At 29.5% G+C, this 18,555-nt stretch overlaps 1 protein-coding gene across 7 annotated transcripts in view; it reads left to right on the top strand.

Annotated features, from left to right (window-relative positions):
• The first annotated feature begins 1,079 nt into the window (after positions 1 to 1,079).
• The window catches only part of LOC107169317 (ring finger protein goliath), a 57,699-nt gene continuing 40,223 nt past the window's right edge, over positions 1,080 to 18,555 (top strand). For 2 of the 7 annotated variants that reach the window (XM_089229090.1, XM_089229089.1), the window contains exon 1: positions 7,865 to 8,996. In XM_089229090.1, the coding sequence (XP_089085216.1) occupies positions 8,546 to 8,996 (451 nt within the window). In that variant the 5' untranslated portion in view covers positions 7,865 to 8,545. Of the gene's footprint in view, positions 1,267 to 7,864; positions 8,997 to 18,555 lie in introns of those variants that run through there. The other 5 variants (XR_016192009.1, XM_089229092.1, XM_015519033.2 and 2 more) reach the window with 4 other exon arrangements.

The following is an 18,555-nucleotide window of genomic DNA, read 5'->3' as shown; positions in this document are numbered from 1 at the left end:
ATAAACAATTAAGATGAATATTCATGAAATCAGCGTAATATAAAATTATATAAACAATATAATACACACACACACATATATATATATATATATATATATATATATTACAATTTACAATTGATGATGATCAATGCAATTATGAATACATTTCTAAAAATTTAAAAATTTAGTTGTATACCATAATTTTATAATTAGTTAAATTGTTTTATTTTCCATTAAATATTACATGCATTTCTATGTAATATTATTTATATTGTTATATGCGCATTAAATTTTAATTGTTTATAAGATCTGGTAAAATTTAAAGTTTAAACCATCAATATATATTTTTAATAATATGCAGTATACATACAATGCGAGGTGTATTTGGTAATGTGTTACGAATATATACATTGATACCAAGTGATTAAATGTATATAACACAACTGATAAGCGCCGTTCATTGAATTGTATTCTTCAATGTTATTGATCCATAATATGTTAGTTAAATTTAAAAAAAAAACGATTAGTACCTCTCTATCGGTGCGTTATAAAAATAATTATAAAATTACAATGCGTATAGTAATATAAAATTATTTATTCGAATCATCAGTTATTTATTTTTTAATTTATCGAATCTAACATACAGTAAACAATGATGTAAAAATAATTAACATTACTCATACTGCGTCATGTTTATAGTTTAAATGTATAACTTATGCGTTAAAATGTTGATTAAAAAAAATACGTCAATTACACGCATGTAAACTGTAAAGGCATATTATTCCCACTTACATATAGTATAACATGTATAATATTATAATACAGATAGCCTATTAGCCTACATAAAAAAATACATAAAGAAGGTCTTTCGTGTTTAAAATATAACAAACTGTTCAAAGACGTTATCTATATCTATATGGAATATCATCTCTATTATTTGTCTCTCTCTCTCACTCCCTCTCTTTCTCTCTAATACTGCTCCTTACCACAGTTTTTGCAGGGACTTTATAATAACACACCATGGCCTACAGACCAGCTGTTTAGACGATGTTATTTTCCTTTGTCAACTACAACGCAGCGTGCAGTCTAACGCGGTTCGCAGTCTATGCCTTCAGTACTTACCAACCGTTCCTGAAAGGGTGCCTAATAAAAATGTTAACGATAATAGTGTGCTCGTTCATGTTGCTTAGCTTCTAATTCGTACCTTAACAAAGTTCGTATAAATTTATTATCTAATCGGTTATTTCATATTTTCTTAATTCAACCTGAAGTTGGAAACCTGAGGTAAACGCTCATAGTAATAATATGCGCTTTTTTTTATAAATGTATATACTCGTATTTGGTAAAAGGCTTCAATAACGAAGTTTTTTGACCATATTCACTTATATATCCAGTGATGTAGCTAGACCTAAATCAGGAAGGGACTTTTAAAAAACTATTTATAGGTATTTTATAATCTATATGTTATATACTATTATAACCATGGTTAAAACATCCCCAATAAACGGTTCCAAGGGGTGGTTATCCACCTATTTCCCCTCAGCTTACACTACTGTAATAGGTACCTACACTTTTATAATAATTAAAAACTAAATAAGACACTGGATATAAGTAGCATGCTTACAATATACTCAATAAATTATAATACACAGTTTATTAAACGTTATAACCTTATAACACATGTGGACAGACATCCCATCGGTAAACAAAACTCCAAAAGGGTACAACTACAAATATAATATTGTATCTCATATATTATATATATCCACCTACGTTATTTAATTTTTTTTTTATCGTTAAAAAACATCTATACATGTGCATTTTAAAATTTAATAATTCTGGACGTATTTGTAACGTATTATTGAATGGAGCAAAACAAACAATACTATTGTCTGTTACAGTGTTATACGTCAGAAAATTATAACATTAATTTAAAATCCTAATTCTCGCTAATAAAATAGATATTTTATATAGGGCGTTTCATTAAGAACATCGGATTTAATCTTATTATAACTTTATAAAAAAAAAAAAAATTATATCAAGCCGAGGTGGCTTCGCTGGCATCAAGCTTCTGTTCCGATAACGAAATTTGCTATCACTTGCTGACACATCTCCGGATCGCATCATGGTCGCCCCATGGTCACAGAATATTATTATTTTGTCCCATGGTACTAAACAGAACCGGAGAGTTCAATATAACAATAATAAGAGAAGCAAGTCAGCCAATATACAAAGCAAAAAATGCCAGGCAAATTAAATCCAGCGTTCTTAATGAAACACCCTATATTTCTTTATTGTATGTATGATATAGAAAGTAACAGTTGCATTTAATAAATAAAAATCATACATTTTATTCTACTTATATCATAAAATTGGTTATATGTATTAAATCTGACTATCCCTGGAAATCCTCCCAAACGACTAAAACGCAATTGGTGTAGAAACTTATCGTCAAACTAATTAAATTTAAATTTTCATGTTTTCCTTTTTTATTGTAATATCTCCACTGGGAGGCTTCCACTCTGTTAACCCAAGCTATGCTTTTATTTTTTATTTTTATTATTATCTATTATATCCTCACTTGTTCTTATTGTTTTGTATAAAACGGATCGAATAAAGCATTGTAAAACACAACAAAAAAATATGTATTATATCATACAAAAATATTATATGTAGAATAATACTATATCAATTTTTAGATTGTATAATTGATAAGGTAGATGCAATTTTACTAATACATAAATACTCATTCTTATTGGTGTTTCTTAAAATATAAATGATAATATTCTCGGAAACCAATATGATGCAAAAATAACAATTATTTATTTAAATGACGCGAATATAAACAATAATTATCATAAAATACAACAAGGATTTTAATAAGTATCATGAATAATCGAAAGTGTATACATTACACATTTATACACTGGTACTTGAGAGTAATAAGTGAAAGCTATTAGCCGATGATGAACAGGGATAAATTACAATTATTTTTCTTGAGCAAATGAGCAAATGGGATTAAGACATCAAGTTTAGTTACATCCTACGCGTTTTATAAAACTTATATCAAGAGGAAAAAGAAGAAAATACAAATAAAGAGAAAACGCAAATATCCAATTTGATTTTTGAAGGAACAGATAAGGAGAAAGCCATTTATGTAGTATCGTTTATACAATAATAGGCTAATACTTAATTTTAGATTCGTATATATGTGTAATGAAAATTAAATTATAAATGTGAACTATGTTGGTTTATTTATAAATATATAAGAACAAGTAGAATACAGTTAGTAAGAAAAATAATTTAACGTTAATTTTAGATTTGTTTTTTGAACTTAAGTTATAAACAAATATATAAATGAAGCTAGTGTAAAAATGATAAAATATTGTTGAGATACTGAAACTGTGAGTGTATAAACTACTATCTAGTCAGTATCTACTCACCATTTCTCTATTAGGCTAATATATAGTAGGAAAAAAACATATAAACTCACATGCCAGATTGGTAACTTGGGTGGGCTTGTATTTTGTAAATAAAAAATTTAAAATTAACAATGGTTTAACAATAATTTTTTTCAAAAAGTTTCTGAGTAGAAGTGTTCTTTTCATTATCTAATAATACATTATCGAGTATATTATTATAAGTAAGATATTATGTAAGATATTATGTAGGAAATCTATGTGTACATATTTCTAATGAATACAAGGTAATCCATTCAAGCATATTATACATTAATTATTTCAAAAAGTTCTTTTTTTTTGAAAATATTTAACATAATTTGATGTTTGATCAAAACAATTTTCTTAGTAAAAAAAAAAATGTTATTTTTTAATTTTTACTTTTTTAATTATAACATATATTTTAAATTTCATGTTCCAAAGTAAAATAATTTTTTGCGTATCTACTTCCATGGGTATATAAAAACCAAATTTTGATCAAGTAGCGAATTAGGTAGTTATAAGCTTTTAAAATTTAAGTGAAAGTCATTTTTCGGAGTACCCATGTGTCACTGCCTGAGTTAGATTATATTCACGATGCCTTCAATAAAATGTGTTGCACGAATAATTTCACTATAATTAACTTAGGATGATGAAATATTAGCACTTAACATTACTATATACGGTATAAATTATAAATGTGTATTTTTCAACTATCGTTAACCGAACTACATTTCAAATCGTTTTCTCAATACGAAAAATTATTACCAGTAAAGTCTGGTTAAAAGTTCATTATCTTGGGTGACGTACCAACATAAAGAGGCTATTAGAGACCAAAACCGATGGAGTACATTTTTATATCCGAACACCTGCATATTTATAATTATTTTAATAAATATAATACATAATGTATAATATTCAATACAATTATTACTTACCAATCATTTTAATAATACTAGCTTATTTTCTAACCATTAATATCCGTCATAAATGCGTATTAATATAGTTGTCTATCCCCACTATATAGGGACCTATGAATAATATAGAATATGGATAGGGTTCGGAAGTTATAGGAGCAAAAAAAGGCAAAATATGTATACAAATATGCAAGAAAAAATTATAAAATATACATGAAAAAATGTGAAATATGCTAAAAAAATGTATTTATTTGTTAAAAGTGTGTTACTTATTTATTAATATACACGAAAAAAAATTCTAAAAACATATATTTAAAAAATTGTATTATTTAAAACTATAAAAAAAATAAAAATATGGCACGTTATCGATTGGCGTTTGAGATTTTATTGCACTGAAAAAATAGTTAAATAAAATAAATATATTTTCATTATTTGTGAAATACGAAATAATATATATATGTTGAATAATACCTGTTAAGTTGTTTTTCGCGTTATTAGCGTTGTGTTATGTAACACTATTTAAAATAATTTGATTGATAATGAAAAAAAATTAATTTTTGTAGAAAATATTAAATATGCGAAAAACAATGAAAATCAACGAAATATGCACTTTTTCTCTAAAATTATCGAAATAGACAAGATATGCATTTTTAATTTTCAATTTTTAAACACAACATTGTATAGCTCGGATTTCTAGCTTGGTCTGCTATAATTCGACAGCATACAGAACAATATGCAACTCCTATAACTTCTGAACCCTTATAATGAATATAGGTGACATGATGATAATGCATCTTACCTTATGCCGTCTTCAATTCTTATAAAATGTTCAATAAACAGACAACGCGTTTCGTTGAGCCAGAAAATATGACGAGGTGCATAAATAAAAATGACACTACTTGTTTCGCTGAAATCGCATCACAATGGCACAGAGCACAATATTATTTATGAACTGACTCACTCGAAGCCGATGACGCGAAAACGGTTTTGTCGACAGACGAGTATAGAGCGGCGCGAAAAACGCAGAGACAAAGGCCGATAATGAACGCGTTTTTCCCTAGAACTGAACAACCAACAACGACGAAAACTATCGTGGTTGTACACTCGCATCTATATACCAACTACTATTTCGAATGTGGACCGCGGTCGTCGAATTCATATACCGCAGTCCATAACAACATTATAGATTACCTATGATATTCGCAGCTAAAGGCGGGTTTCCGCTATACCCGTGTTCCATGTACACGTTTAGTGTTTAGGTATGTCCAACAACCCGGTAACGTGGTTAATCATGTGGTAACCTTACCTAATCAAACAATCACATCAAAGGATTTACGCGAACGTGTATAGTGAAAACTCGCCTTTAACCCCGACATTTTCCGTTGGAGTTGGACGGGTACTCGGGTTTTTCAGTCTTCACTGGCCGTTTTCTTATACGTCATCGTCACGATTCTCAACAGTTCTCGATATTCGATCCAAACCGTTTCCTCGTTACCGGTCGAAATTAATCTAATATTCAATATTGTACGTCGAATACATATGTCTTCGAACATCGCCATTTCCGGTACGACGAAACGTGTCGCCCGTTTACAGAGGATATTACGATACCAGAGTGTGGTGCGTCAAGGTAAGACAGATACACAGCTTATACGCAACAATATATTCAATATATTATGTTATGTTATTCACACGTTTCTCGTTGGTACTATGACGCGCACCTACAATAATTATTTAAAATTTATTACAGTTGAACATAATGTAGTGTTATATGCATAGGTAGGTATATTAAAATCCAAATAAAACCTTGATATACAGTCACAAAATCGTGAAATCCTTATAAATGCCATGAAAAATTGGTTTGCAGGCTTTAATACCGGCATAATATTAAGAATCCAAAATTTGAATTTCAATGAATGCATAATTTAACCACATAAAAACGGGTTATTCGTGCTTAAAAACCACTCAGAATAAACGCGGAGACCTATAAATACGAATTTTATAGGTAGCTAAACGCGGCCCCGAGTACGTTATTTTTTTTATATGGGCATAATGCCTTAATTTTTATTTTGTAACAATTATATTGATATATATTGCTGGAAAACATTTTTGTTTATTTATCTCGTTGTATGGACTGGTGATTCATGTGTAGATTACGAAAAAAAAAAAACTAAGGTGACCATGTACCTACTTAATAGCAAAATGTGGGTATTTTTCGTTGTCGAAGTTGTTCTTCCTGTTTAATTCTATATCTTATATAATACTTTTAACTTATGTATACAATTAAACAGTTTGTTATTGCTGTCAACAATTTAAGTTCATAATAGTGGACAGGAGTAAAAAAAAAAGATAGCACTGGGCCGTCAAAATTCTAAATAGGTTTTCTCTATGATTATCTTGTACTAAAGGGTGAACATCCAAATTCTATATACGTAATTTTAGTTTAAATAATATCCATATAAATTCCTAATAGATATATTTTCAATTCGAGGAATAATTAATTTTGAGAGTCTTGAGATAAAGGTTATATTAAATATGTATTATAATAATATACAATGATTGCTGTATATACTTTAAGTAATAACTTTAGTTAATAAAGTATTAACAGTACGGTATAAACGAGAAATATATAAAAAATTTTAATTACATGACAATGTTACAATAAATTATGAAATGTATTCTATAGACGAAACATTTAAATATACATTTTAGATCTTGTAATAATTACTGACAAAATTAACACTGATTTGATGATACCAAACGTTGTCAGTTTAACAACAAAAACCTAACTTTTTATTCTAATTATTATATAATGTTATTAGACATTTGCAAAATATGATTTATGTATTTTAAATTTCATTCGGAATAGATATTTACTGGAAATTCAATTAATAATATTTCTAAAACGATCTGGTATAATGCATATAATAAAAGGCTAAAATAATACAAGTTCATTTAGTGCCTATATATGGCTATTCGAAGTTTAAAATGATTAATTACAATTTATATGTCATTTGAAATTTGAATGTACCAGATACATACATAATGCTATTTTCGTAATTCATTCTAAATCATAATATACACGATGGATGGTAATCAGCGAAATCATAGAGATCACATTAAGGATAGCTGAAATATCAATATCAATATACATAGGTAGGAAGTATAGGTACCTGGTACAATAATTTTATTCCGGTTTTGATACTTCGGTGTCAGACTTACACGAACATCAGGTGGTTGCAATGGCATCATAATAATAATAAATAATAATAATATAGTCGTACAATAAGCAAATTAATGATGTTTGCTGGTCAGAGACCGGAGGTTGAAATTTAAATATGTGGGGCAGCGTGTATTTTATTGCTCGACGCACGGTCACGGCGAACGTTACCGTAGAGCGTGCGGTATTTTAACGCTGCTCTGGTTGGCGACATTGGTTTGTTATTGTTATTCTAAACGCTTACGCTACGGCAAAGTATAGGAACGCCACTGCCGCCGCCGCCGCCGCCGCCGCAATAACGGGGACCCCGTCACGCCGCCGCCAGCGTCAGTGCAGTGGGGCCCGATAACAGGACGTCAGTCAGTAGTGTGCGAGACACGCGCCGTGGTCCATCGTTTCGCCCGCGCTTCAGGCGAACACTATTCGATCTCGATTTAGTCGTGTAGTCGTATAGAACAGCTACAGCGAAATTCACACGGTGGCGAAGTTGCGTAGTTATCTCACGATATTAGACGCAAAAACAAATCGGTACCGCCGACATCCGTCCCGGGCAGCCGCCTCCACAGCAGCAGCGGAATGCCCGTCGGTCGTCTTTCAGCCAAGGAAAGTCGTCGTCGGTTCGCGGTGAAAACGCACACAGAGCCTGAGCAGGCCAGTTCGATCGATCGGTTTCACGACGACGACAGTATTACCGTCGCGTCCGCGGCGATGTAGTATACACAATACCTACCCGGTCGTCGGTCAGATTTTCGTTTTACCACCCTGCCCATACCCATCCCCATTACAGTCTTACATCTTACCCCGTTTCCGAGCAAATAAAATTAATACAGTCGGTGGAAAAATATCGATTTTCGTTTGGCCGCTTTAAATAAAGAAAACAACCGCGCGTATATTAAGTACAATATTACCTAAACGAATTGTCGTGTCATATATTGTAGGCGATCGAATTTGAAACGTCGTCCACGACGGCGGACACCACCATCCGCCTCGCAATGCACGCGATGCTGGCCGTGTGGACGTTACTCGGCGTTGCCGCGTCGTCGGACCCGTGGCCGGCCGCCGCGTCCACCGTCGATGAGACAGCCGACTCTTACACGACCGCGTACCTGAACGTGACCAGCTACGATGTGGCCACGGGCGTCGTGGTCCAGACGGAAAAATCGGAGATCGGCAAGTTCGGCGAGTATCACGTGGGAGCCGCGTCCGGGATGCTGTTGCACGTGATCGGCACGGACGGTGACCGAAACGGGTGCGCGCCACCCGTCCACGGCGTCCGAGAACCTCCGGACGCCGGGCCCTGGATAGCGCTGGTGCGCAGGGGCAAGTGCAGTTTCCAGACCAAAGTGGATAACGCGCGACGGGCCGGCGCCTCGGCCGTGATCGTCTACAATGACCGCGAAGCCACCGACCTCGACAAAATGAAGCTACTGCCTTCCGACCCCAGTGAGTACTTACGATTATTGTTTTACTATTATACTTACCGATTCGTTGTCACTTAATTTATAAATAAAAAATAGTGAAAATTATATTATACCTAACGTGTAATCCCCGATGTTTGCATATCAACAGTACGACGGTCACAGTTTTTGTTTCTATTAAGGCATGTGTTGTGCATCGCTTTACACGCTGATACGTCGCTGTGTTTTTTAGAGTTGATCAGTTTTCCCGAGAGACCGCAATGTACCATATTATCATATGTTTTTTAGGGCCCTTTTCGGAAGTTACCGGAAGTTACACTGCGAACGCGCATTGGGTTAACTGCTAACATAACAAGTTTCTACTCGTTTACTTGCACAAAATAATATTTTATTGTAATTATTTTTATTATACTCTTAAATGCGTTTTTACGCATTAAAAAATTTTCCACTCTGAATTAATTAAATAAAAAAATAGAACTATATCTACTGCCTTAAATCGGCCGGAAACTATAGTTAATTTTATATAATGATTAATGATAGTGGTAAACATTGTATAATGTAGGTACTTACTAATAGTTTGCAAACTAATTTTTCGAATTAACTGTTGAAGTAAGTCGATTTAATGAATATAGCATTATAGTTACAGGCAAGGCTGTCAGGAAAAAAATTTATGTAGTGCTTCTATAATTTAAATATCCCCTCGGTAATGGTCGTATTTTCCCTGAAAAATAGGTACTATATACCACGTCATGTTAAATAATAAATACCGATGCATTGAATAATTTATAAACTTATAATAATATAATAACCCTGTGCACTGTCTTCTTATATAAACACGCAAGCTAACGAATTGTTCTCAACAGTGACGAGTACAGCCGTCAGCCGTGTCACCCGCGTTCATGCGATTAGCATTCGAGAATCATAGTTGAGTGTATTGTCCGTTTTTAATAATAATATTAAAAACCATTCATGTGCGATATACTCACTCGAAAACACTAACGCATAACTTGTATAATCTAAAATATTATGTACTTATTGTAGTACACATGATTATTTATTATTCATTATTGACTTGCGCTTATATTAAGTGTATTGTAGACTAGGCAATGTAACCAGATTATTGTTATTATCGACGGTCCGCGACAATATTACTATAATATTATTAATGTTATATTATTAAATTTGTTCTCAGTTATAACCCTATAGTCATTTACTAGTTTATATAATATTTATTTTTTACTCTTTCAGGCAATAAGCCATTAACAATATTATTATTAATGTTTTCTATTAATCATTTTTACTGCCGTATTATTATAATAAAATAATATGATTATTAATGCATACAAACGTAATATTTTTATGATTTTATATCCTATTAAACTATCAAAGTATAGTTTATCAACCTCCCAATGAAAATTCTATAACGTATATTTACTTGTTAAAGTATATTTGACGTTTTAGTTTTAAACATATTGACAATAATCAGTTAAAAATTAAAAACAAATTAGAATTAAAGTACCTATTCGGAAAAAATAAATGATGATCAATTAAACATAATATTATTGAAACTTGTACCTACCTATATCATACTTTAATAATTTATACAATGCTGCTTATAAAATGTTAAACATTTCAACTATTTAAAAATCATTTATAAAGGAAGGCATTCATATCAAACAATTTGTACTGTTTATTTGTTTGGAATATATTTGTTTTGTCCATTCTAAAGTAAATAATTTTATGTATTATATCAGAATCACTATCATAAAACATTTAAACATATTTTATTTAAAGAAGGAATATTAATTGTATTTTGTAATAATTATTTAATACAGTTTTTTTTCGTGGATAATTCTTGGTCCATTATTTTAATAAAATATTTAATAGTTAACTCATGTTTGATGAATTATTATTATTATTATTGCATAACTCATTCCGCTGAATTTACTTTTAATACTTACCTTTAGTTTGAAGTGTTATCAATGATAACTTTACTTATCAGTTATCATAATATAAAATCAATGAACAAATAAAAAATGTGGGTATACCTACGACTTATTTGCGTATCTACCCTTAGTAGGTTAGGTGACAATGGTAAAAACGTAGATAAAATAAATTTAAAAGTTATCTATAGATTTAATCGAAATAATTATTATTTCCTTTGAGACCATGTTATTTAAACTTTATTTATGAGTATATTTTGTAATTTAAGAATGTAGTTTTTAGATATTTCTAGCAGTACTTTACTGAAAAAAAAATCATGAAAAATATGAATATTGTACGTCATATGTATATAACGCTTACAAGATCTGTCTGAATTATTAAATATCAGAAGTGTACATTGAAATATTCACTTTTACTATGATAATGTATAAACTAATGTCTAAGTTACTCTTGTCTCTTGATACACTGAACAAGAGGTAGTAAAATAGTAGCGGTAAATTGTGTTCAGTTGCATTGCTAGGCCTCAAATGTGAACGAACGTGTTTTTGTCATATCGAAATTTATTGAACACATTTATTGAAGTACTATTTGTAGAATTTGTACCATTTGTTCGCGTTTGGAGTGGTTTGACCCTGTGACGGTAGGTATTATAAAATAATATACGATTCAATATGAAGGACATTCCGGCATTCGGCCTGTCACAAAGATTGATTCGCTTGCATTTGCATCTCAAGTGAAGGCTATAGCAAACGCTGGAGAACGAAATTCTGCACCTTTAATTCTCTACCAAATTCGCATATACCGTATACGGTTCCGAATATTCGTTTTCCAACGTTCCTTAGGATTCGTTTAGACCAAAGGGATTGGTCGTTTCGTGCCGAATGCTGTAAGGACAACGGAAAATATATAAACTGGGGGGGGGGGGGGTCAAAGTTAAAAGTTAAGAATTTAATACACATTTTTTAACATGTAATAAAAAAATAGTATTAACTAAAATAGCAACGGGGAACATACCTACACTCCTCCCGGACTCTCTGCGTTCGCCCTTGGTCTATGTCGTTCACAGTGTATAGCGTTTTATTTGATCTTATATTAACAGAAATCGGTGCGCAAACCACTCCTAACGCAAACGTATGGTACACATGGTCGTTCATTCACGTTCGACTTATCATTTACAATTGACGTGTGTTCGGTAGAAAATTTCAATACTTATATGAAATTCAAATTCGTTCACGCCTGTATCCTTAATATGTAAATACACCTTGACGCTACCACTAACGCCACAGCTAGTGTATGTTAGACTACGCATAACAATATCAATATCAATATAATATGATAGATGTTTTTTTTAAGTATAAAAATTATTAGTTAGAAAATTAATTAGGTTTTATCATGGCAAATACTAGTATCTAGGTAAATAAGGTATACCTATCGGCTATCGGCTATCAAATTAGTACATTCCATCTGCGTTGAAAATATTTGGTTTTGTTTGGATAATTGCCTGATATCTATTAAGTATCACCTATAAGAACTGAAAATTGCAAATAATGTAATTTTTATATTACGCTATACGAAATATAGATACACCTGTATATCATCGTATATCTTGAAAAATGATTATAGGCCCTTAACCCTCCCCCTCCACGAGGGCCTCATTCAACAACATAGTACTGAATATAATAATTTACACATAAGTATATTTAATAAAATGCTATACATATTTACGTTTTAGGGATTTCACATTTTGCATTTAATTTTTATTATTATAATTTATAGATAATATACCTTGTTATTATTATACATATTTAATAATTTTATTCTTTATACCGTAAACGTACAATATACGTAAGACAAAATAAACATTGAAAATCCATTTATATCGACTACACAGATAATAATTGTAATTCTTTGTAATCTCTATTTGAATATTATCATTCAATATTGATTAACTATACACTAAACAAAGTTACCTATGTCCTATATAGTAGGTAAGTTTATTTATATTCCTGTATACTATAGGTACCTATACTGTGTGAAATAATTATTATTGTGATGTACTTTCCTAATTTTTAGATATGTCTATATGCTGAGACCTAACCAATTAATTATTTTTATTTATAAATACGTATAGCGTGATCACGATTTCGGGTAACACTAAATATTTCGGATTGAAGACCTCTTATTGGAATGAGTTTTGGTGTGGTACTAAAATACATATTTTGTAAAATTTTCAAATCTGTAATACTTTCGGCGTGCGTCTGTTCAATATACAATGTAATTGTTCAAACAGTAGTATCTCTTTTTAATAGGTACACGATTTGGCGATTTGGATTGTACGATTTTTTTTAAGTTGATTTGACTTATATAACTTGGTTATAAATTCCAAATTGAGTGAATAAAATTCTTCATTTAATTTTTTTTTTAATGATTCAAAATGTAAAATTCAACTTGGTGTACCACATTTGGTGTACTACATTTTTTAATTTATTCAGTAATTTTTATTTTTATTAATAAATTGTATAACAATTTTATGTAAAACTCTTCAAGGGGAACTATGATTTTAATTTTTATAATTCATTTTTGGACATAAAATTATGGATAAAAATGTTAAATATTTCAATACTTAGGTACTTCATTTTGTAGTGATTTTTTTGTGTCTATTTAACCACATTAATAAATAATAACAATATTCATTACATTACTTCTGCAGTCTTTTTCTATTACCAATAATTACGGCTCAGAACGTTATGCTCTTAAAAATTAAAAATTTACTAAATATAATATGCATGTTGCATGTACCTATTATGCTTAAAAAAGTACAAAATAAATATACACTTATATTTTACATTGATAGGTACTATTATCTTATATAAAAAACTATATAATAATCACTAAAATTTGAATTTATAGATATTTTAAAAATTAGTAACTATATAACAGTATTGGTATTGATGCTGCAGGTTTTTGACGAAAAAGTTTTATTTATGCGAATGCGCTAGATTCATCGTTTATTTATCTTTTTCTTTGAAATAATTGTACTCTAAACCTACTACTAATCTAAGTTTGGAAAAGTACACTTTAAATACAATCGAGTTATTAGTGTTAGATGCTAACGTAAACATATCGTCAGATTCAAAATAACAAAACACAGTTAGGAAGTCTGCATGTTATAATACTCATACAATTATTTTATTTCGGGTAAGCCAAAATATCGGATGTCTAGGAAACGAATTTTTATCTTTATGCAAAAAATGATAATCGAAGTATAGAACTGTGTATGTTCATAAACTTGCAGAACCGTTTGAATTATATGGTTATATGTTTAAACTTTTAAGTATCTGTAACGTTGTATTGATTTTCAATTCCACTTAATACACATCGTGAATATTAGGTTTAGTTTTGATTAGAATTTCAATTTTGATATTTAATATACATATTCACTAAGATTCTTTGCAACAGTCTAAAATTATTAGGAAATTATTAGCAATATCTTAAAATTGAAGAAATCAATAATTATTTAGTATAATCACAGAACATAATATTGCACTCAGTACTATACTGAAGTTGATATATTTGTATAGTATATACTGACATCGTTAATTTTATCTATTTTCAGAACGTTCTGTGCCACTTATTTTACACATAAAATTCATAATTTCATAATAATTAGTTAATACATATTTTTAATTCATCGTTATATATATAAATATTCATGCGTATGGTATTTTTAATTATATAGTTAATTTAGTCAAATTAATGAAAAATTACATAAATATATCAATAAAAATAACATTTAATGTAAATGTTATAAAAAATTAAAAATGTATAAGCCATTAGCATGATGAACTTCTGAGCTCTTGTTTCAAGCTTAGGAATAAACATAACTGTATGTATTGATATTGTAATAAATTACGAATAATTATGATTCGATTATCAAAATGGATGGATAATTTATGTCACTATCACAAATTAATTTATTTTACATAATTATCGACCACTTTAATGCTTATATTCTAATCGGATTTCAAACACAATGTTTTACGAAACTTTTGGCTGCTCCCCATTGCCAAGGTTTCGCCCGTAGTGCCAAGCAATCTATTTTCGTAGTATATCATTTTGTACTAAACGAAATAAAGCGGACGAAAAAATAATTTGAATTGTGTTAACAAAATAAAAACCACAAAAACGAGGTCGGCTGCTAAATTTTACACATCTCTGCAGGAAGTCTAAGGTCATAACCTTAGAATACTAATTAAAATGTGTTAGTCAAATATATGTATCTTTTTATTTTCATCCTTCTTATCTATTCTCTATAAATATTAACGAACCTTCTTATGTTTGGTGGTTACTTAATAATCGCTTTATATTATTAATTATTTGATGTTCTTTTAGACTCAACAGTGTAAAACAATTTATTCTATCGTTATTATTTTCATATGAATCTCGAATTGTACGCAAATAATGCTAAAAACATAACATAATTTGTCACTATTTTTGTCAGTCTTATAAGTGAATTGCATTTAGTGCTCAGATAGGCTAGGTAATATAAAAGGTGTGTTTTGTTTTATTTACACTTGTTTAAGTGTAAATGGAATTAACTTCCAAATAGATTATTTGACTTAAAATATAGATTATAATATCTTTTGTTTAAAGCTCGTAACTTGCATTTCATACAAAGTCGCCAATTTTAACATACTCTAAAAATCATCTTTTTCAACTGTTGTAATCTTTTTGATTAATTCCAAATATTATAAATGACGGTCAGAAATATTTAGTTATTAATTGGTAATAATTATATGATAATACAAAAACCAACATATACGTAAATTGGCCTCAATCGGGCTCAATGAATTACAACACTTTATGACTAAATTTAGTATTTTAGTATACATTTAAATTATATAATAATATTATCTATAACATTCTTATCGTATTTCGGTCCTACGTTCAAATATTGGATCATTATTCATTATACTTGACTTCTTAAAAATATATAAATGTATTTTGTTTATAATTTGATAGAATGATGTAAATTAATTCAGTTGTGTAGAAATAAATTATTATAATATCGTATAGTTAAAAGGTAAAAGTAGTCCATTGGAAAAAATTAATGGATTTATCCCCCTAAGAATATTTTGAAACCTCCTACATACGAAAAAAAAGGACCAAGTATGAATAAAAAAGCTCGAGTGACATACCATAACAAAATGCGTGAAACAAGAAAACAATCAAAAAATAATATAACATGTGTACGTGTTAGAACCACGAGAAAAGATATTATTTTAATCATGGTTAGAATTATGGTGTAAAAATAAAACGACGTGACAGGTCCACAGGTCACCTAATATAAAATCAATACATCCCGATATCTTCAGATTTTGATACCCGAGGCCTTGCATACATATTTGGTGGCATGTTTTATGTATGGATATTTTGATATTCGTAAGTAGATATTTCCCTCGTCTTTAGTTCTTAATATGTATTAATTTCTGCAGTTTGGCTTAGTTTGATTGATTTAGGTAAAACTATTTGATATTAAAATTTTATATTGAGTCATTATAACTACTTGTTGTCTTTTGTAGGTACTCTTCTATGTCTATTTTATGTTCAATTGTAAATTTTTATTTGATTAAACTTATTTATAATAAATTGGTTTTTTTCTGTGGGTATATGAAGAATAAATATTTTTTTCTATTAGAATTTTGATTATTATTTCAGAAAACAATATCTTTACAACTACACGTTATACATAAAGTAGAGAATCATTAGTAATATATACGTAATATAATATATTTCTGCAGCACTTATGTACACGATAATTAGTTATTTTTTGAACACATAGGTACCTATGTTTGTCTATTTGTCCTCTTTACTCAGGTGGAAAAAAGTGTTTTATGTTCTTTATATATGCTCCGAATATTAACCCTTCTCTTATTTACGTCAAGCATTACAGTATTATTAAGATTTATTTTCAGAATTGTATATGAACCCTTCACAGCTCCTGAACAACAAAATATTGCTTATTTCTTAAGAGAACATGATACCCACATGTGTTGTTCCGTTTTACAAGTGCGTAACATAGTAAACTTTACACTCAGCAGATCACGTTTAACTTCGTTAGTTTAAAAATTAGAGTAAATTGACTTCCTATAAAACTTAAAATTGAGAATATAATTTAGACAACCTCATGCTTTTTACTATAATATTTTGATTTTGAAGCGAGTAACAAGTATTTTAAAATTTAAAATTTTTTGTACATCTTAAAATACTTATAACTCGTTTAAAACTTAAAATATAGTAAAAAGTCCATGAGATCTCTAAATGGTATTCTTACCTTTAAATTTTATAAGAGGTCAATTAACTCTAATTTTTAAACTAATGTATCTAAGCGTGATTTTCTGAGCGTAAAATTTGATATGTTATGCATTTGTAAGACGGAGTTAACACGTGTAACACAGGTATCACGTCCTCTTTATGCTATATCTTTTGCTGATGGTGATGTTTGTTCTTTCACTTACGCTTGTTGGCTTATTGCCTCGTCATATACCTACTTAGATGATTTGTCTTTTTTCAAAGTTTCCCTTTGGTAATTATATTCTTTGTATTACCCACAAGTCACGGATCATGTTGAAAAGGGTAAAAACTTATTGATGGACAATTATATTGTCTTTGTGTATATTTTGTAAAAATGATTTTTTTAAAGGTTTGATATCGCACTTGTATAGTTTTTTTTAAAAAATTTTTACCAACTTGAACGGTTTGGCTTTACTCATGAATAATGTTGTGTCTACTCAAATTTTATGATTAGGAAAATTATTAATCATAAATAAATGAATAAATGATTTGTATGATTTTCTTTCTATCGCCGAAATTAATGTACACTAGATTAGTGACGGTACTGATGGACTATCGGAGTAGATTTTTTTATAAGAATTTTATGGTTCTTACTAAATAATCGACTCAATTTAGTTAAGATTGTAACGTTTGAATCGGAATACAAACTTGGCATATTCTTAAAATTGTAGAGCGATTAATATGTAAGACTAACCCAGATACCCAGTTATTATTACTTATCAGTTATCGATATTTTTAAAATATAATCGATGTATTACTGAAAGTCTTCGAAGTATAAAATATTTCATGTGATACACAAAAATCAGAAATTTTGAATCTTTTTAAAACAAAATATTTAGTGCCATATCACCCATATCATATAATATATATATTTTTTTCTTTGGTTCTTGTTTTTCTACTATTTAATATTTATATTTTATAGCGAAACTATAATTTTTTTTCTCAAGAAACAGCTTATCTTCGACCTTAATGATGGAACTTTAATCTTTATTTTAATTATTTTAGCTATAGCTGGGTATATAAATAAACTATATACGTATAACACTATTATAGACGGAAATATTTGCAAAACATCATAATTTTCGTAATTGTATTGTAATAAAGAAATCACACACATTTTGTTTCTAATAAAATTACTAATATTAACTATGATGTTTACAAAATATATATCTAATACCTATTTATTCGTGAATATAAAAAATGTTAAATATATTTTAATCATAATACTAAAGAATACTCACAATTGTTCTTAAAAATAAACTCATTTTATAAAATTATTTCACAAT

The sequence above is a fragment of the Diuraphis noxia genome, unplaced genomic scaffold (assembly GCF_037042655.1).
Source record: "Diuraphis noxia isolate RWA-SAM2 unplaced genomic scaffold, SU_Dnox_SAM2 contig0005, whole genome shotgun sequence".
Lineage (NCBI taxonomy): Eukaryota > Metazoa > Arthropoda > Insecta > Hemiptera > Aphididae > Diuraphis > Diuraphis noxia.
Note: the sequence above shows the minus strand (reverse complement) of the source record. Positions and strands in the feature narration are given on the sequence as shown.